The following is a 20,995-nucleotide window of genomic DNA, read 5'->3' on the forward strand; positions in this document are numbered from 1 at the left end:
CTAAAAATGTTATCGCCACCGCGATTGTCAGTCTTCCGACAACAGCCACCGCCATTCTCATTCCTCTCAAATTTCTCGAATGTTCCTATGGGAGCTATATGATATATTAGTCCGATTTTCATAAAATTTTACACAAAATTGTAGAATAATATGAAACGGCTATATCTCAAATTTGATGAAAATCTGTTGAAAACTTAAAATGTTATACTTTTTAATTGAATTAATTTCTCGATCGTTCCTATGGGAGCTATATGATATGTCCGATTTTCATCAAATTTTACACAAAATTGTAGAATAATATGAAATAGCTATATCTCAAATTTGATCAAATTCTGTTGAAAACTAAAAATGTTATAATTTTTCATGTAAAAATTTTCCGATCATTCCTATGGCAGCTATATGATATAGTCGTCCGATCCGGCCCGTTCCGACATATATACGAGTGAGAGTATATAGAAGACTAACTGCAAAGTTTCATTCAGATAGCATTAAAACTGAGAGACTAGTTTGCGTAGAAACGGACAGACGGACAGACGGACAGACGGACATGGCTAGATCGACTCGGCTGTTGGTCCTGATCAAGAATATATATACTTTATATAGTCGGAGGTGCCTCCTTCACTGCGTTGCAAACTTCTGACAGAAATTATAATACCCTGCAAGGGTATAACAAGAAAGGAAGCTAACTTCGGCACGCCGAAGTTTATATACCCTTGCAGATAGAACTTCGATGACTTGGAATCCAGACAAAATAAATTATATATATTGAGGTTAAAAAACAAGACAGGAAGCTAACTTCGACACGCCGAAGTTTATATACAGTTGCATATAGAGCTTCAAGGACTAGGAATACAAACAATTTAAATTATATATATTTATGATTAAAAATAATGAAGTAATACCTGCTTTCATTTCAGTCACCTATACATATTATATTAACATATTATATTAACTTCGGCACGCCGAAGTTTATATACCCTTGCAGATAGAACTTCGATGACTTCCTGGATTCCTTCCATACAATATAAAATATATATATTAATGTTAAAAAAAAACAATGAAGTAATACCTGCTCTCATTTCATTCACCTATACATATTATATTTTCAGTTTTACATTCACAGATTTGCTTTTTTCCTCTACATCTAACGATCGTATGTATGGCACCTATATGATATAATCATCCGATTTAAATTAAAATTGACACAAAAATAAAATGGCTATATCTCAAATTTGATGAAAATATGTTGAAAACTGAAAATGTTAATTCTAATTAATTTCTAATTTCTTTAATTTAATTCTATTAATTTCTCGGTCGTTCCGATGGGAGCTATAGGATATAGTAGTCCGATTTTTCTAAAATTTTACACAAAATTGTAGAGTAATATAAAATGGCTATATCTAAAATTTGATCAAATTCTATTGAAAACGGAAAAAGTTATAATTTTTTATTGTATTACTTTCTCGATCGTTCCTATAGGAGCTATAGGATATAGTAGTTCGATTTTTCTAAAATTTTACAGAAAATTGTAGAGTAATATAAAATGGCTATATCTATAATTTGATTAAATTCTGTTGAAAGCGGAAAAAGTTATAATTTTTAATTGTATTAATTTCTCGATCGTTCCTAGGCAGCTATTGGATATAGTAGTCCGATTTTCATAAAATTTTACACAAAATTGTAAAACAATATAAAATGGCTATATCTCAAAATATTTGATCAAATTCTGTTGAAAATTGAAAATGTTATAATATTTTTTGTAAAAATATGCCGATCATTCCTATGGCAGCTAAATGAGATAGTCGTCCAGTCCGGCCTGTTCCGACATACATATATGTATATGTATATACGAGTAAGAGTATATAAATTATGTTTTAATTGTGTGTCCCCGTTGTCCCTCGCCGCAGTCCGTGAGGAGGGGGTTGGGGGGTTAATAGCCAACGTGGCTGGTTGCTCTGTTGGTGTGCAGTGCATTGTTATATGTTGGGAGAACTTCTCTCCGTTGCTAACTGCCCTTAAGCCAATTCAATACAATAATTTTAAACAGCGTAAGCTGGAGTCAGATTCATGAGCTTCCGCTCTTTATTATAATAAAATAAAACTGAAACTTATTAACTGTACTTAAGCTAAGGGTAGCCGGCAATCCGCCCCCTCATCAGGACAAAGTGCTGACACTAGCAAAAATAGCATAACTCACCATACCGGAAACCAATAACCTCCAGGCTCGGCCCCTAAAGGCGTTTATGCTGAATTTGCACACTAGGGTGATTCAATAATCACCCAGACTTATACCGACTTATGGCTACTCATTAATCGTGTTAACTTATACAAGACTAATTGCCAAGTGTTATTCAAATAGCGTTAAAACTGAGAGACTAGTTTGCGTAGAAACGGAAAGACGATCATGGCTAGATCGACTCGGCTGTTGATGAAGATCAAGAATATATATACTTCATAAGGTCAGAGATGCCTCCTTCACTGCGTTGCAAAATTCTGAATGACAATGGTATAAGAAAGGAACGACTTGCCAAAAAAAAAAAAAAAAAAAAAAAAGAACCTGGCAAAAGAGAAGTAGCGCTACCCAACTCATAAGAGCACTTGCCAATTCTCTTGGTGCCATACCCAACATCTCGACTATAACCCGATGGGATTTATAATCGTCGATGCGAGTCAAAAGCAAACACCGAGAATCGGGAATTAGTTATTTTTGTTATTTTTGGCAAAACGCACCTCCAGTCCGTATCGAAAGTTTGCATCTACGTCTACAGTCGTAGCGTTTCCGTGTGCTGTATAAGCCTGGTAGAAAAAATATGTCTGACCCATTTTGTTTGTCCCAGGAAACAGAGTCCCTGAAGAGGATTCCCACAGGATGCCAGAAAGAAAAATAAAGCTAATGCAGCGAAAAAAGCAGAAGATATGAAAATGTCTAAAGGTGACAAGGCTATAAAAATAAAGTTTCCCACAATCTAACACAAACTTTAAGCTCAACGATATACAAGGTAACCAGCAGACCTGATAACATAACATGAAATCGGACGTCGTACGTGCTGCGTCCGGTGCTGCGTTTCATCCAGAGCAGAGCGAAGTCCTGGAGCTGGAACCTTAGTTTTAAGACTATCTAAATGAAAATTTTCAGGTGGTCTTCTATATACTCTCGTTTGTATATATCGGAACCGGCCTAATGGGACGACTATATCATATAGCTATCTTAGGAACGGTCAGAAAATTTTTAGGAAAAAAATATTACTTTTCCAATTTTAATTTGATGAAAATCGGTCTACTATATGATATAGCTGTTATACAAACGATCGTTAGATCTAGAGGAAAACAGAGATCTGTGAACGTAAAACTGTAATTGTATAAAATGTAAATATGTGTTTTAACATAAACATATATAATTTATATTGTATTAATTCCGTGTCGAAAGTAATTTTATTTATTTTTTTGCAAACACTTTCTATTTTTAGACCTTTTCGCTCTCAACTTTGTGAGAGCAGGAAGAGCGCCATTGTCGTTTGAATCAAAAAATTAGCCTCATTGCAAAACAAATGTATGGCCGTGAGGCATCATGTAAATTGTATAGTCTTTGCTGCAAGGGTATTCAAATTAAATGTGCCTTTTTCGACATCAAGCTGGATCTCATTTGCAAAAGAAAAATATGGCTTACTCATTGGTTTATAGATAAATCGGGCTCGTAGCTATTTTAAATATATTTTTATCTGACTTCTTGTCAAACATTAAATAATAAATAAGAAATTTCAATTTTACTGCTAAGGTTGCCAAACTCTTGGCGGAAGCCGTCAGTAAGAATCGCCGGCTTTAAAATACTTACGGTAAGGGGAAATATTTTCAATACTTTCATCTTTCCAAGTGAACGGACGTGTTTTTTTTCTTGCGCTCTCGTTTTGTATTAAAGTTTAAATCTAACCACCGGGGTTAACTTAAATTTTCTAATTTGTGTTTATAACTTCCCGTTCACTTCGCGTGTGCATGCAGCTATTCTAATTTGTGTATATAATTGGTTTTATTTTCCAATTTAGTTGTGCTGCTAGTGCTAGCTTTTGCATATTTTGCATCCTTTTTGTGCCTTCTTCGTCTAGCTTTTGTCTGCGCCGTCGCAAAAGCTAAACGTTTTATCTACGTATCTCCCACGCTCTCCCACTCTCACACTTTAGCTGTGCCGCTGCACTTCTTATCTTATTCGATCTCATTCGCTCTCCCGCTCTCTCGCTCTCGTTTTGACTCTTCACTTCTTTCTTCATTGCTCTGTTGTTATTTTTTCCAAGTACAATTACAGTGGTAAGTCCTTATAATGTCCGGAAATATTGTCTGTTTCGCCAAAACCTGCAAAAAGGCAATTGCTGCAGGTGACCTTACAATCGGCTGCTGGCTGTGCGACAACGTCATGCACGCCAAGTGTATTGGAGTTGCAGCTCGGACGGTGGACGATGTAAAAAAAAACATCGGCCTGCGTTTTTGTTGTGAGGCCTGTCGCGATGTATAAAGGGAGATGATGTCTGTCATGCGGCAAACCAAAAGCGGTTTTAAGGGCATTTTAACGAGTTTTTGTAACACTCCTGATATGTTCTTGGCGCTGAACACCCAATTTAATAGCTTTACGCTATTAAATGAGTCTCCTAGGCGCAAAAAAACTGCTATTGGTGGGAAGCATGTAGACGGACCCCAACTACCTGCAACGGGCTTTCAGGAGCCTCCCTCGGCACAGCCCTCGACCTCAGCATTAATTCCAAGAGTGCTGAGATCGAGCGCTAGAAAAGATTCGGTACCCGAATGTGCAGCGGGAGTGGCCGTACCGCCGGTGATTTCTGTTTTGTCCCCTGGGGGGTCGCAAATATTGACCCCTCAAACTCCCGTGTTTAACGACATATCTGCCCAGGGTGTTAGGCCCGGAATACCGGCCGACAATGCACGGCAGATAACCAATCTGCCTTGCCAAAAGCCCTTATAGCGGTTTCACCGACGAGACAAATTTTTGTCTCGCGGCTCTCCGCTGACCAAACATCGGAAGATGTTCTCGCCTTTATACAAGGCAAAACCAGAGCCGAAAAAATTAAGATAAAGGTGGAAAAGTTCAAATTTTCTTACGCTAGGGACATTTCATCTTTCAAAATAAATGTCCCTAACGAGCTCTTTAACACTCTTTGCTCTCCCAACTTCTGGCTAGAGTATATTGTTGTTAAGGAGTTCGAGGCGAAGAAAAAGAAAAAGCGGCCTGTAGGAATAACTCTTCCCAGGCCTGATGATACCACAGCACCTTCAACGTCTTCCAATCCCGACCCAAAAACTAACCTACTCCTTAGGTATTTCGTATCAAAATGCAAGAGGCTTACGTAGTAAGCTTCCTAACTTGTATTCTGATAGCCTTTCGTTTGCATCTCAGGTTATTGTGCTCACAGAAACCTGGTTAAAGCCGGAGATTCTGAGCTCCGAAGTTTTTCCAGCTGTGTTCACGGTATATCGGCTAGATCGCCCTATCAGACGCGGGGTGAAGTTCTCATAGCGGTGGACTCCTCACTCACGTCAAAATTATTAATCTTCGAGGAATGCAACGATGTTGAATTCCTCTGTGTGAAGTTATCTATCAAAGGTAGCTCCATTTTTATTACCTGTTCCTACATACCTCCATTGTCGGAACTTCCTATTTATTGGAATCACCTTACTGCTATTCAGATGGTTTCCAGTAGACTTTTGGATAGAGACCAGTTGGAAGTTCTAGGAGATTTGAATATCCCTGGTGCTATTTGGTGCTCAGATAATTCCACCAATACTCTCTATACACCTACACAACATGACTTTATCGCTGGCTTGTTTGACATTTCACTGTCTCAAGTCAACCATGTGCGAAATTCCATACAGCGCTTGCTTGATCTTTGCTTCGTCTCTGATCCTGCGAGAGTCAGTTTAGCAAGGGTGGCGCCTCTGACGCAGCCCGAAGATCCTTATAATCCAACTTTCGATGTGACTCTTGATATTGGGTGTGACGTACAGAATATTTCTGACCGTCCAGCCAATAAAGTCCTATGTTTTCGCAAAACGGACTTTGAACGGCTGAATAATTTTATAAACGATAAACATGTGCACTGACATGGCAGTGCCATGAATTCATTTTTTACTGAATGTGTTCCGTTATATTATCCGCCAAGCTCGAATAAACCGCCGTGGTTTACTAAAGAGTTGAGCCGACTTAAAAATAAAAAATCTAGACTGTATGCTAAATTTAAATTCACCGGTTCTCAATCTGCCCTTTCATTTTATTTATCAGCTCGGTCAAACTTTACCGTGCTGAACGCGCAGTGTTATAAAAATTATTTAACTCGTTGTAGGGCCCAGTTCTCACAGGACTCAAAACAGTTTTATAATTTCGTTAACACTAAACGTAAGCCTAAAACAAATCCTTCCTCGCTTTCATTTGAAAATACTACCGCAAATAATGATGAGGGAATAGCCGATCTATTTTGGCAGTTTTTTCAAACAACATATTCTATCTCTTCGTATCTTCACCAGACCTATTCCTACGACATACCCAAATCAAACTTAATTTTCTGTCCTAGCCTAAACGAAAGCTCTCTCCTTTTAGATCTTTATCGTGTCAAGCCAGTTTATTCGCCAGGTCCCGACAGAATTCCTGGCTGTGTGCTCAGGTATTGTGCCGACGCCCTGTGCTATCACCTTCTGAAATTGTTTACCTTGTCCTTGGAAACCTCCCACTTTCCCATTATTTGGAAGGAAATAAACGATTCCTCTCCACAATAAAGGTAGCAAATTGGATGCCAGCAATTATAGAGGAATCTCTAAGTTGTCGGCCATCCCTAAATTATTTGAAAACATTTTCACCCCTCACTTACAGCACCTTTGTAGATCGGTTATTTCTCCATGTCAACATGGTTTTATTAAGCGAAGATCAATAACAACAAATCTCTTGGAGCTCTCTTCCTATATTATAAAGGGCTTTCATAATAATTGTCAGACAGATGTAATCTATACTGATTTCAGTAAAACATTTGACTCTGTTAACCATTCTCTCCTCGTTAGAAAACTCGATTCAATGGGTTTTCCAAGTGATCTTATTAATATGATTTCAAGTTATTTGAATGGCAGGACGCAAAAGGTCCTCTTTAAGAATAATTTATCCAATGTTCTAAGGGTTACATCTGGCGTCCCGCAAGGAAGCCATTTGGGACCCTTATTGTTTACATTATTTATAAATGACCTGCCCAAATTCTTGACTAACTCCAGAGTACTTATGTACGCGGATGACGTCAAGCTTTGCGTGCAATACAATGACGTTGCCTGCCAGTCGGATTTACAAAAAGATCTTAATAATTTTCAAACTTGGTGCCGTGTAAACTTATTAAACTTAAATGGCTCGAAATGCAAGCTAATGATATTCTCATGTGTCGTTCCTAAGCTTGCTACTTACACGCTGAACTGCTGCTCTTTGGAAAGAATTAATACTGTTGACGATTTAGGCGTCCGCTTGGACCCAAAACTTGACTTTATTGATCATATTTCGTCTATGGTGAATAGAGCCAGGGGTGTGCTTGGATTTATTAAACGGTGGTCGAAGGAATTCAATGACCCCTACGTTACTAAATCCTTATATACTTCCTTAGTTCGTCCTATCCTAGAATATGGATGCTGCGTTTGGAGCCCTCAGTACGGCGTCCATAGTAAACGCATTGAGTCGGTTCAAAAGAACTTTTTACTTTTCGCTCTTCGGGGTTTAAATTGGGATGCAAACGAAAGATTACCTTCCTACTCTAGTAGACTCCTATTAATAAACTTGCCGCCCTTAGCCAATCGTAGAACGATGCTAGGGATAACCTTTATTTTTAACCTTATACATGGTGATGTGGAAAGTGCTGACTTGTTGAGTCAGCTTAATTTCCATGTACCATATAGAACTAATAGATCCTATATCCCATTAGTGTTGCGCCACTGTAGAACCTCCTTTGAACTGCATGAACCTTTTAGAGTGCAATGTGCAAATTATAATGATTTGTACACACTAATCTCTAACGTAGATACCCTTCCCAAATTAAAATCTTTAATACTAACACACTTAGTAAACATGCAAGCTAACAATCTGGCAGCACGCCGGTAGTCAATTTCCTCGTATTCTGTCCAATATTTTCCATCGCGCCTACTAACACCTAACCCAAACAGGCACGTGCCTGGTGTCATACGGGCCACTTGAATGTACTGAGCTTAGTGCATTAACGTCCAAAAATAAAAAAATAAAAATAAATCATCATTGTTTAGAGCTGTTGTTCGTGAACTCCCTTTAAAAGGCCTTTACGGAGACTCGAAATCAAATAACTAGAAAGTTAAATGGCGTTAGGCGCCGTCTTAATAATTATATTGACTTTGATTTTACCATCTTCGTATCGTACTTAACAAAGATCAAATGGCCCGAATCTAAATAAAGTAGAAATAGTAGTTTTATATAAATCACGCGGGCGAACTTTGTCTTGCCCCTAATTGATGTTTTATAAAACCCCAGAGTAATAATATTAAGCAGATAAGTAAAATTTATATGTAATTTATTTAAGTCTCATCAGCTGTGAACGATATGGTAATTTCCAACTCGGGAACATGGTGCTTTTAACTGACCATGCAAAACACAGATGTATTCAAAGTTAATCAGACCGAGTTCCAATGATTGGCTATGCGATTTAGTGACTAAATCCAACCGAGCTAAAAACTGAATTAAAATGGAAGACCATTTGTGATTATTGGAATTCCTTAGAATAATATCCTTAGAATTTGCCCTTGAGTTACATTGTTCAATAGGTTCTTGAAGGACAACCGCGTACCATTGCACAATTTCGTATGGTTCAGCATCTTCAATGCGTTACAAATTTCTGACTAAAATTATAATAACCTGCAAGGATATAATTATAACAAATTTGAGATATAGCCATTTTATATATTTCTATAATTTCGGTTTTAGTTTTATGAAAATCAGACGACTATATCTAACGATCCTTTGTATGGCATACAAACGTTCGTTAGAAAAAGAGGAAAATGCAAAACCGTGAATGTAAAACTGTATATATAAAATGCATAGGTCAATGAAATCAGAACCTAAATATATGAATTTAACAAATTGTCAGGAAAGTCTTTCAACATTTTTAACCAACAAACACATTTGCCTGACAAATTTAAACAACATCCTCTCTAACAACACTACCATCACTAATTACAAAAAAATAGGTAACCAAACAAACAAATATAGAAGCGCCTCAATGATTTGGCTTCAATCGGCCACCAAAATAAAATTCCCTCTTTGGTCCCTAATCCCTGCTGGAGCTCCAAGAGAAATTATTGGGGTACGGGTGTTTGCAAAAATTAAAGGGAACGACCGGGCTTCTGCTCCGTTCCCCTTTGATCACAGCGCTTGTGTTGCACGGACCCAGGATACGGTCAAGCGGAGGACAAGGATAACGACACTAACATAACAATTAATAATTTAAACTAAACTTATTCAAATGTTGTTGTTTTTCCCTCAGCACCAATGGGGGATGTGGCCTGGAAAACGGCGCGTATTACAGCAGCAAAAAAGGCAAAATAATATGGCCAACACCCCTTCTGATAGCCCTTTATCCGGAACGGACTCACCGGATGTAGCCCCTGGCGGCTTCGGGCGTTGGAGCTGGCGGCGCTGTGGGCTTCTGCGGCGGCTCTGGCTACGGCTTCGGTGACTAGCTTGCGGCTATAACGGCGGAACTGGGCGGCGCTGAGGCGGCGGCACTGGGCTACGGCTCAGGTGGCGCTACGGCGAGGCAGCGGCTCTGGGCGGCTCTGGGCGGCGCTGAGGCGGCGGCAAGGGCGACGGTAAGGTGGCGGGTCTGGTCGGCGCTGAGGTGGCGGTCGGGTCACGTCCTCCACACAACTTCACCGTGGTTACGTTTTCAATTCTGTATTTAACCAAAATCTTGTCGCGCACGTTTTGCCTTCAGTTTTTTTACTCCGGGTTTTTTCCTCTAACACATCCCTTTATGGCCTCGGTTCATTTCCTCTGTTCCGTAGCCCCAGCCGTAACTTATCAATTCCCTCATTGCCCTTGCCGAGAGAAAGGGTAAGAACCCTTTCTCTTAATCCGCATCCGAATTTCCCGGTTCGCCACTTACGTCATCCCCCCTGGGCCTACCTATCGCACCTCTCCCTATCGATTCATCGATAGTCCTCTAGCCCATCCTAACTCCAAAATGCAATACCATCCAAGGATTTGGAGAGATGCTACTAGAATCCGGCAATTCAACAAGATCATTGGAAGCATTTGGTTGGGTATCTCCAGCGCAGTTCCGAACGGTGACCAACGCTGGAAGTACATCGCCTCATTTGGTCTAGTCCATATGTACTTTGTGTTCCCTCTTGCAGGTTATACGCGGATATCCTTGGCGTGGTACACGCCCAAACTTCTGAAAAACGGCGCTTCGCCCGTAGGCAAGTGGACTGCATTCCGGATGGCCACCTCGATTTCGGGAAGGTAGGCATCCCATTCCCGATGGTTGTTCTCCAGGAACCCTCGGATAGCCGCCAGTACGCTCCGGTTCACCCGTTCCGCTGCGTTGCTCTGTGGAGAGTATATCGGTGTCTTTACGTGTCGGATCCCAAAGCTCTCTATGACCTCCACGAAAATCCTCAACGCAAACTGTCGTCCATTGTCCGAGTGTACGATTTCTGGCACCCCGAACTTGTAGAAGACCTCGTTGATAAGGAAATCCACAACGTTCGGGTACTTGCCAAGGAAGTCGATGTACAGCTTCTGGAATGGCCGCTCTGTCTGTTCCTGCTCGCCAATCCCGACCATCATCCGGTGATTCGGTGCCTTCGATTCCTTGCAGATCTGGCATCTTCGGACAAATTCCCGCACCTGCAGTAACATCCCAGGTCAGTAGAACTGCCGCCGAAGGATCTCCAGTGCCTTCCTCATTCCACCGTGAGCTGCCTTTGGGTCTGAATGGGCTCGCTCAACCAGGCTGTGGGTCAGACTCTGCGGAATCCAGAGCTTCCACGCCGATCCGTCCAGCTCGTCGTCCACAGTTGTTGGGCAGGTTCGCTTGAAGATGAGTCCGTCCTCAATCCTAAGATCCAATAAGTTATCCTTGTTTTCTAGAATATCTCGGACTAACTCCTGATACTCTTCTCCAGCAAACTCGGTGGTTTCAAAACCCATAAACTTGGAAGGGTCCACTGCGATCTCCTCTACGCATCGCGAAAGCGTGTCCGCCACCACGTTCTCGCTGCCTTTCCGGTGTTCGATGGTGAAGTTGTCTCCTTGGAGCTGCAGAGACCACATGGCCAGGCGCCGCGAAAGATCCTTCATGGATATCAACCATTTTAGGCTGCCGTGATCGGTGATGCAGGTAAACGGCATGCCTTCTTCATATGCTCGGAACTTCCGGATCGCCGGGAGAGCTGCAAGACACTCCTTCTCGGTGACGGTGTAATTCACCTGGTGCCTGTTTATCTTTGCTGAAAAGAAGGCTATCGGCAGCTCTTGGTTGTTCTCGTTCTTTTGGAAAATAACGGCACCAACTCCAACGTGCGATGCGTCACACTGGATGTTGAAGTGCCGCTAGAAATCCGCGTGCACCAGGACTGGTGCCGTGGTTAGCGCCACCTTCAACGCTTCGACAGCCCGCTGCGTTGCCGGACTCAAAGAGAACTTGTTCCCAGTCTTCTTGAGGGACTTGGTTAGCGGCGTTGCCAGCGTCGCGAAGTTTCTGACGAACTTACGCACCTCCTTCATCGACCTCGGCTCCGGCATCCTCCTGATTGCTGCCACTCGACCGGGATCCATGCTCAGACCACCACCACCTACGACAAAACCTAAGTAAGTCAAAGACTTGAAGCAGAACCTTGATTTGCTCAGACCGATGATTAATCCTGCTTCCTTTAGGTATTCAGCAACTTGTCGTAGGTACCGGAAGTGTGTACACGAACACATTGGATCGGATTTCGGCTGGGATTACTCTGTCCATGAGTCTCACTAACCTCTGTGCCGCATTACAGCGACCGAACGGCATCACCCTAAATTGGTAGACGGGCCGACCAGGAACCGTGAACGCCGTCAACTCCTTGCTTTTCTCGTCCAGTCGATCTGCCAGAACGCGAATTACAAATCCACACTAGAGATGAAGTTTAATCGATTCTGGACAGGATCCCATCGGTACTGCCTTTCCCGAGCAGACTGACACTCGCTCCGATGTCCAACAGCCCAGTCATCTAGTGTCCTAAGACCGTTATTTGGGCGAAAGGTCTGGGATCGTGGATTTCACCCCGCTTGATGGCCGCAATGAGTTCTCTTCGCTTCTCCTGGCATTTCTTAAATCGATCTTGGGCCTTCATGACGGTACGGGATACCATGCGCATACCACTCAACTGGTGTTGTTCGAAAATCCGGTTCCTTACTTCAAAATACAGTCGCTTGCGCTCTTAGGGGGGTAAATATCTTAACCAAGCCGTATTATTACTCTTATTTCATTTCTGCTTCCTTTCTGGCTCCTCCATTTGCGGGTGTTCCTCCCTGGGCGAGATTTTCCCGCCTTTGGATCGCCCAGCCATCCATTTTCCGCACAATTCGGGCATTTCGGCGCAACAACGTCCGCCTTTCCACAGCGGAAACAGAAAATTTTGGTCAGCTCCTTCTCGCAATCCCGGAAACCGTGGTCCATGGCTCCATAATTCCAGCAGCCAGCCCGGAAAGGATTTCGAGGCCGCTCCCGGACTTCCTGGACTTGCAGTGGTTGCTCGTCTTGATCCTCCTCCGGCTCTGGAGCAAACGCCTCACTGACTCGGTTCCGTTCCGCTCCTTGGTAGCAGGAATTGGTTCCGGGCTCTGCGTCCGAAGCTACGCTCCACCTCAAGGCTCTCTTACCGCAGCTCATCGACGGTGAGTAGCTCTATCGCATATACGAAGCGAGCAATACCCTCTCTTAAACCCTTTTTCATAACCTTTACCAGGTGGCGCTCCGGCATTGGCTTCCTCAGGCGCTATCCCCTGACTGCTGCTCCCGCTGCAAAAGCAGCTGCATCCGTTGATGCTCCGTCTCATGGCTCTGGAACCTGTCTATCAGAACTCGGCGCAGCTGATGCCAACTGTCCAGTCGGTGCTGCTGCACGTGGATTCAAAACCACTCTAACGCCCTACCCGTCAGCAACGTGTGAAAGTTACGCATCACTTCGACTCACGAGCAACGAGATTGCCTCTGGAGGTACTCCAAGCAGAACAGGAAGCCTTCGATGTGGTTCCGCTCGTCCTCACCGCTGAACGAGATGTTCCGCCTATTCAATCTTTTGATATGGGAACTGTCTCCTGCATCCCATTCGTTCGTCACGGAAATGGCCAGCTCGGTGGTCCTCCACGCGCCAGTTCCGGCCCGCGCAGTCATCTCTACGCGTCTCTTCAGCCTCTGTGGAACCGTTGTGCTTGCCCGGCATCCGTCTGCCCCTGCCTGGGTATAGCTCCGCGAGCGCCGTATATTGCTTCCCTCGATCGCCCAAATAGCGGTGGTTGCTGCTGTTGGTGTTGTTGTGGTCCTGCTTCCATCGGCTGCTGCTCCGCGCTTCCTCCTGGAACGTGTTGCGGCTTTGTGGAGGGTCTCAGCACCTCCTTCATTAATTTCATAATTTCCAGAAATCCGGCCCGCATCTCGTCCCGCAAGCTCCGGCTGATCCCAGCTTCTTGGGACTTGCGACACGTTTCTGCCGGCTGAGTCAGGGCAAGGTTCACCGCCGACTTAGCTGTGGAATCCACGGACGGCTCCTGGAAATGTACTGAACGCTAAGCGGGATCCATCTCTACCAGGTGGCCAGCTGCTGCCCCGATCGCATTGAAGTTCAGAAACTTTGGATGGATGTGCTCCTCCGGTGGCGGGTCTTGTCGCCGAGATGGGGGTGTACTCTGCAATCCCATTGAGGCCCGCGACGGTGCGAAACCGACAGCACCCGTCGCATCCATGGACCACAACTCCTCTTCCTGGGCTGAAGGACCCTTCGACCTGAGCTGGTAATTATTTCCCTTGTCCCCTGCCATAATCCAATTTCCTGAATTCCTAACAGCTAACGGCTTTATTCTTACTAAATAAATATCTCTATGCCAAGTAAATAAATCAACATGCAACTAAAAAATAATTAAATAGCGAATTAAATAAATAGACAATTAAATAAATATATAAATAATAACAATAAATAGCAAGTGAGTATTAAAATGAATTATTTCTGCAATGTCAATAAGTAATTATTATTATTTTTTTTTTAATTTCAGGGGAGATGGCTTGCGTCTTCAATTGTCCCGTGTCATCAATAATCCGGGCATTCGTCAACTGGACTAACTTTCAGCTGGGTTGAAAGTCGCTAGTTAAAGACATGGGCCTTCAGCAGTATCCCGTAGGATTTTCCTTGATGGCTGGGACACCAAGGCTCTGATTGCGGTGGTCGTGCAACGCGCAGTCGGGTTACGAGTCCACCAACAGGATGATACCAGGAAGCCCCATCCACTAGGAAAACACAAGGATCTGCACAAATTGACATTACATGGAAAACAAACATCTTTACGTTAATTAAATAAACAACATGTATCCCTATCTCCTAAATTATCTCAATTGTTTTCATCTCGTATCTGTGCACGGATCTGTGGGCCGAGGTATGCAAATCCGTCGTTTCTAAGCTCGGATGTCACCCCCTTGCCACAGCAGAACCGTTGCGAAAGTGGTCCAGAAGCAATTGCCCGTCCTTCTGCAGAGCAAGCCTTCCGTCTTTACTGAGAAAGGAAAAAATGACACATAAGCAACACTTACGCCTGGGCCGCCAGTCCCCGGTCCTCGGTGCAATTGCAGGACATCAATATAAGCCATGCAAGCCACCGATTGCGGGGGCTGGATGCCCCGGGACGCGACCTTACGCGACATCATCATTCCGCTTTTCTTTTATTTGCTTTTTGTTTGGGCGCCATATTGTTGCGGACTTTTTTTGGGCAACGCCGGGCTAGCTTATGAGGCCCAGGGCTGGGTTCGACCCAATGCCCGCAGTATCTGACAACATCCTCTCCAACAGCACATCCATCGCTAATTACAAAAAAAAAAAAACAAGAAAGGAAGCTAACTTCGGACGCCGAAGTTTATATACCCTTGCAGATAGAACTTCTATGAATAAAAAACCATACAATACAAATTATATATCTGTGTGTTAAAAAACAATGAAGTAATACCTGCTTTCATTTCATTCACCTATACATATTATATTTGCAGTTTTACATTCACTGATTTGCATTTTTCCTCCACATCAAACGATCGCTTGTATGGCACCTATATGATATAGTAGTCCGATTTCCATGAAATTTGACAAAAAATTAGAAACTAATATAAAATGGCTATACCTCAAATTTGATGAAAATCCGTTGAAAACTCAAAAAGTTATAATTTTTAATTGTATTAATTTCTCGATCGTTCCTATGGGAGCTATATGACATAGTAGTCCGATTTTCATAAAATTTTACACAAAATTGTAGAGTATAATAAAATGGCTATATCTCAAATTTGATCAAATTCTGTTGAAAACTGAAAATGCTATAATTTTTTTTTTTTTTTTAATTTCCGATCATTCCTATGGCAGCTATATGATATAGTCGTCCGATCCCGTTCCGACATGTATACGAGTGAGAGTATATAAAAGACTAACTACAAAGTTTCATTGAGATAGCTTCAAAACTGAGAGACTAATTTACGTAGAAACGTACAGACGGACAGAAGGAAAGATGGACAGACGGACATGGCTAGATCGACTCGGCTGTTGATCCTGATCAAGAATATATATACTTTATATAGTCGGAGATGCCTCCTTCACTGCGTTGCAAACTTCTGACTGAAATTATAATACCCTGCAAGGGTATAATAAAGGTAAATAAACAAACAAATATAGACGGACGACACTGCTGGGACAAATTAGTGGCATCGGTGTTTCCGCCACGACGCACCCACCCATCCTGTGATGCCTCCTGATCATCTAGGGGCATCACCCATCTTCGGCGGGCCGGAGTCTATTTCAGGCGGTCTGGCGACCGGCTCATCTCCCCAATGATTCTATTTCATGCTTAATTTATTTTTATTTAATTGCTATTCACCAAATTACAGCTTCTTTTATAATACGGCATCACCTGACTCCCGGCGAGAGCGTGGACTCAGCCAGGGACGCGCTCGCGCCAAGGCTGCCTCTTTGGGGACTCAAAATTCCCGGAGGAGAAGCGCCTTAATGATTTGGCTTCAATCGGCCACCAAAATAAAATCCCCTCTTTGGTCCTTAATCCCTGCTGGAGCTCCAAGAGAAATTATAGGGGTACGGGTGTTTGCAAAAATTAAAGGGAACGACCGGGCTTCTGCTCCGTTCCCCTTTGATCACAGCGCTTGTGTTGCACAAATCCCGGACCCAGGATACGGCCAAGCGGAGGACAAAGATAATGACACTAACATAACAATAAATAATTTAAACTAAACTTATTCAAATGTTGTTGTTTTTCCCTCAGCACCAATGGGGGATGCGGCCTGGAAAACGGCGCGTATTACAGCAGCAAAAAAGACAAAATATATGGCAAACACCCCTTCTGATCGCCCTTTATCCGGAACGGACTCACCGGATGTAGCCCCTGGCGGCTTCGGGCGTTGGAGCTGGCGGCGCTCTGGGCTTCTGCGGCGGCTCTGGCTACGACTTCGGCGACTAGCTTGCGGCTCTAGCGGCGGAACTGGGCGGCGCTAAGGCGACGGCACTGGGCTACGCTGAGGCGGCGGCTCTGGGCTACGGCTCAGGTGGCGCTACAGCGAGGCAGCGGCTCTGGGCGGCTCTGAGGCGGCGACAAGGGCAACGGTAAGGGCGACGGCAAGGGCGGGGCGGCGCTTAGGCGGCGGTCGGGTCACGTCATCCACGCTACTTCACCGTGGTCACGTTTTCAATTCCGTATTTCACCAAAATCTCGTCGCGCACGTGTTGCCTCCAGTTTTTTTACTCAGGGTTTTTTCCTCTAGCACCTCCCTTTACCTCGGTTCATTCCCCCTGTTCCGTAGCTCCAGCCGTTACTTATCCATTCCCTCATTGCCCTTGCCGAGAGAAAGGGTAAAAACACTTTTTGTTAATCCGCATCCGAATTTCCCGGTTCGCTCACTAGCCTCATCCCCCCCTGGGCCTACCTATCCTACCTCTCCCTATCGATACATCGATAGTCCTCTAGCCCATCCTAACTAGGGGTTCGATGCACCGATGCTTTTAAATTTCTAAAAACATAGATTGTTTTTTTGTACCATCAATGTTTCGTGAACCATCACTATTCAAAAAAATCGAAGAAGAAAATCACGCTTAAGGTTCGTGTTTTGTAACATTTTACTTATTTTGTTAATAATAATGTTTAATTATTTACTTATAATTATAGAAAGTGATGTTGGTGGTGTAAGCGCGACGCTGATTCAGTTTCAACGATGAATAAGTTCTTGAACCGTAAGTAAATTAAAAACTGCGCAGTACATGGCCAACTACAAGCAATGTAGTTGATTGCGTATATATGTCCCACGTGTGGCGGCCAATTCTCATCTGTACATTTTTTATAATTTAGGTACAACGAGGGAAAATATTGAAGGTCCGTCGCCTAAAAGGAAGCGAGAAACATCATGTGTGTGGCAGCGCTTTAAGAAAACCGAGGACAAGACTAAGGCCACCTGCATTCACTGTGGGAAAACGTTAAAAACGGCAGAAAACACAACTAACTTAATGGACCACTTCAAACGTATACATCCAAACTATAGTGTTTTAGAAATAGATGGTCAGTCACCAAGCCTAGATAGTTTGCTGCAACGAAATATAGAGTATCCGCAGGAGTCCCAAAAGAAAAAAACATTGGACATGTATGTAATGCTCATGATAGCACGGGACGTTCAACCGTTTTCCATGGTTGAGGACGATAGATTCCGTGATTTAATGCAACACATGGACCCTAAATATTAAATCCCGAGCAGAACCTTTTTTAGAGAAGTAATGCTACCTAAGATATACAATGATTTAAGAAAGGATCTGGAATGTGAGCTCGAAGGTGTCCAGTACGTTGCAATTACCACGGATGGATGGACTTCCTGTGCAAATGAAGCTTATATACGTGCCATTTTTTGAACAAAAAGTTTCAGCTAGTTTCAGCTAGTCTTGTCGACGGCGAGTCTTTTGACGACCACAAATCACTCGGCACTGAATATCGCTGATACTATTCGACAAGTATTAAATGAGTGGAAACTTCTACATAAAGTTGTAACTATAGTTAATGATAACGACGTTACAATGAAGAAGGCATGCGAACATCTGCAAATTAAACGTTTTCCATGTTTTGCGCACACGATTAACTTGCTGGTTCAAGAAATTCTAAAATTGTCAAATTTTTGTCGCATTTATAAAGCGAAGTTCGACTGCCATGGCGAAATTTAAGGACGCTCAAATGGTGGCAGACCCCCTTGGATTAATTCAAGAGGTACCAACTAGGTGGAACAGTGCCTTCCAAATGATGGAACGAATTTTGCAGACCAATGGGGCACTCTCAATTGCATTGTTAGGAACTGCAAAGCCTCCGGCACCTTTCTCTGCCGAGGAAATTGGTGTCCTGGAAGAATTTTGTTCATTGCTTCGTCCGTTCGAGAAAGCCACAAAATTAATTTCGGGCGGGAAGTACCCCACTATGTCCCTCGTCATTCCAATTGTCTCCAAAATGCAAATACAATTGTTTTCTTATAAACATAGCTTTAAAAGCATAGAAGCCATTCTGGCATTCAGCTTTTTAAGTGATCGCTTTAATGATCGTTTTGGGTACTATGAAACGCGCACCGTTCCTAGGATGGCAACGTTAATTGACCCTAGGTTTAAAAAACAGGGTTTCCAAAGAACGAATAATGCCGATCAAGCATATCGAGCATTAGAAGACGAGCTTCACAATGTTTTTAAAAATTTGGCTCAAGAACCATCCACATCAGCGCCGATAGCGCCTACACCACCCAATCCAACTTCGAGCTATTTTACGAATTTTCAACTCAAAATAAGTTCAAAAACAATGACTACGCGTTCTGACGCAATTATATTGCTCAGACAACATGTAGAAAGCGGGAACGATGGATGGTAAATATAGAAATTGTGTATTATGATTATTTTAAAATAAATTATTCTACTTCTAGCTGTGTTCAAACAACATGCAGCCCTTCAAGGAGCTAACAAAAAAATTCTTATGTATTCCAGCCACGTCGTGTGAATCAGAAAGAGCCTTCAGCAAAGCAGGCCAAATAATTTCGGATCGCCGTCCTCGGTTGAAGTCCGAAGTCGTTGACCAGCTAATGTTTATAAATAACTTATTATTATTATGACTTATTAAATTATTATTATTATTATTGAAAATAATATCCACGCCATCATTGCGCATATATAGATCGGATCATTTGAAATCATATATAAAATTATCCAGCCGTTCAAAGTTCGTCTTGCAAAACATAGGACTTTTTAGGCTGGACGGTCATATATATTCTGTTAGTCAGACCCAGACCCAATATCAAGAGTCACATCTAAGGTAGGATGATGGTAGGGATCTTCGGATTGCGTCAGAGGCGCCACCCTGACTAAACTGACTCTCGCCGTATCTGAGATAAAACAAAGATCGAGCAGGCGCCGTAAGGAATTTCGTACTTGGTTGACTTGAGACAGCGAAATGTCGAAAAGGCCAGCAATAAAGTCATGTTGTGTAGAAGTTAGGAGAGCGTTGGTGGAATTATTTGAGGACCAAATAGCACCAAGGATATTAAAATCACCTAGAAGTACCAACTGGTCTCTATCCAAAAGTCTACTGGAAACCATCTGAATAGCGGTAGGTTCCAATAAATTGGAAGAAATAAAAATGGTGCTATTATTGATAGATATCTTCACACAGAGGAACTCAACATCATTACATTCACCGAATGTTTATAATTCTGACGTGAGTGAGGAGTCAACCGCTATAAGAACTCCACCTCCACGCTTGATTGGCCGATCAAGCCGAAAAACTTCGGAGATCAGAATCTACGGCTTTAACCAGGTTTCTGTAAACACAATAACCTGAAAAGCAAACTAAAGACTATCAGAATACAAGTTAGTAAGCTTACTACGAAGCCTCTGGCATTCTGATACCTAGGGAGAGAGTTAGTTTTTTAGGTCGGGATTCGTAGGCGTAGAAGGCGCAGTGCTCTGATCACGCCTGGGAAAAGGTATTCCTACAGGCCACTTTTTATGACAACAACGTACCCTGACCAGAAGTTGCTAGAGCAAATTGTGTCAATGAGCTCGTTAGGTTCATTAATTTTTAAAGATTAAATTTACCTAGCGTAAGAAAAATTGTGTTTTTTGGTTTTGCCTTGGCTGAAGGATCATCTTTCGATGTTTGATCAGGTGAGAGCCGTAAAACAAAAATATTTCTCGTCGATGGAACCGCTATAAGTCTTTTGGCAAGGCAGATTGGTTATCCGTCGTGGCAATGTCGGCTGGCATTCCGGTCCTGACACCTTGGAGGGTCATTATTTATGACCCCCAGACTTGGAGACTTATTTATTAGCATTAGGCTATTTAATTGAGTATCCAGCTCCAAGAACATTCGAATCAACACACTTGGCGTGCAAGATGTTGTCACAATGGCTTTTTGCCGGTTTTGGCAGAGCAGACAATTTGAGTAGTCATATTGGGACTTACCACTGTACCTTAACGTTTGCATGTAAAAAGGGAGAGCAACGGGTAAGAGTAAGATAAGAGGCACAGAGAGTGCGGGAGAGCAATAAAGCAGAAGCGTAGCCAGCAAAGAGCGTTTAGCTTAAACGGCGCAAACAACGACTAAACAGAAAAGGCACAAAAGGAAATGCCAAGTATGCAAAGCAATAGCATCACAATTAAAATTTGAGAAATAAACTCAATAAAGTACACAGATTAGAATATC

At 42.8% G+C, this 20,995-nt stretch overlaps 2 protein-coding genes and 1 long non-coding RNA gene across 8 annotated transcripts in view; 2 read left to right on the plus strand and 1 right to left on the minus strand.

Moving 5' to 3' along the window:
* FASN3 (Fatty acid synthase 3) overlaps positions 1-20,995 on the minus strand; it is a 46,696-nt gene that overhangs the window by 19,793 nt on the left and 5,908 nt on the right. The window lies entirely within an intron of this gene.
* LOC147644875 (uncharacterized) lies at positions 9,826-14,624 on the plus strand. Of its 2 annotated transcripts, XM_086839371.1 has the most exons (7): positions 9,826-10,351; positions 10,405-10,513; positions 10,872-11,081; positions 11,144-11,863; positions 11,930-12,922; positions 12,994-14,227; positions 14,297-14,624. In XM_086839371.1, exons 1-4 carry the CDS (start codon positions 10,261-10,263, stop codon positions 11,163-11,165), a joined length of 432 nt encoding a protein of 143 aa, XP_086695497.1. In that variant the 5' UTR covers positions 9,826-10,260; the 3' UTR covers positions 11,166-11,863; positions 11,930-12,922; positions 12,994-14,227; positions 14,297-14,624. The 2 variants fall into 2 exon arrangements, with proteins under 2 accessions (XP_086695497.1, XP_086695495.1); XM_086839369.1 differs by having other exon boundaries at positions 9,826-10,513.
* Positions 15,337-20,403, plus strand: LOC147644876 (uncharacterized). The gene is made up of 4 exons (XR_015273135.1): positions 15,337-17,378; positions 17,447-17,511; positions 17,627-19,164; positions 19,221-20,403. It is a non-coding gene; the product is annotated as an uncharacterized LOC147644876 (long non-coding RNA).

This window comes from Drosophila serrata, unplaced genomic scaffold, assembly GCF_035046125.1.
Source record: "Drosophila serrata isolate PLE 108 unplaced genomic scaffold, ASM3504612v1 contig_74, whole genome shotgun sequence".
Taxonomy (NCBI): domain Eukaryota; kingdom Metazoa; phylum Arthropoda; class Insecta; order Diptera; family Drosophilidae; genus Drosophila; species Drosophila serrata.

Excerpts from the sequence above, each read along its gene's own strand:
- LOC147644875 (XM_086839369.1), top strand. The coding sequence starts at position 10,233 with ATGCAATACCATCCAAGGATTTGGAGAGATGCTACTAGAATCCGGCAA. Across the intron at positions 10,514-10,871 it reads GCCACCTCGATTTCGGGAAG|ATCTGGCATCTTCGGACAAA; the intron begins GTAGGCATCCCA and ends GATTCCTTGCAG. Across the intron at positions 11,082-11,143 it reads CGTCCACAGTTGTTGGGCAG|AATATCTCGGACTAACTCCT; the intron begins GTTCGCTTGAAG and ends CTTGTTTTCTAG.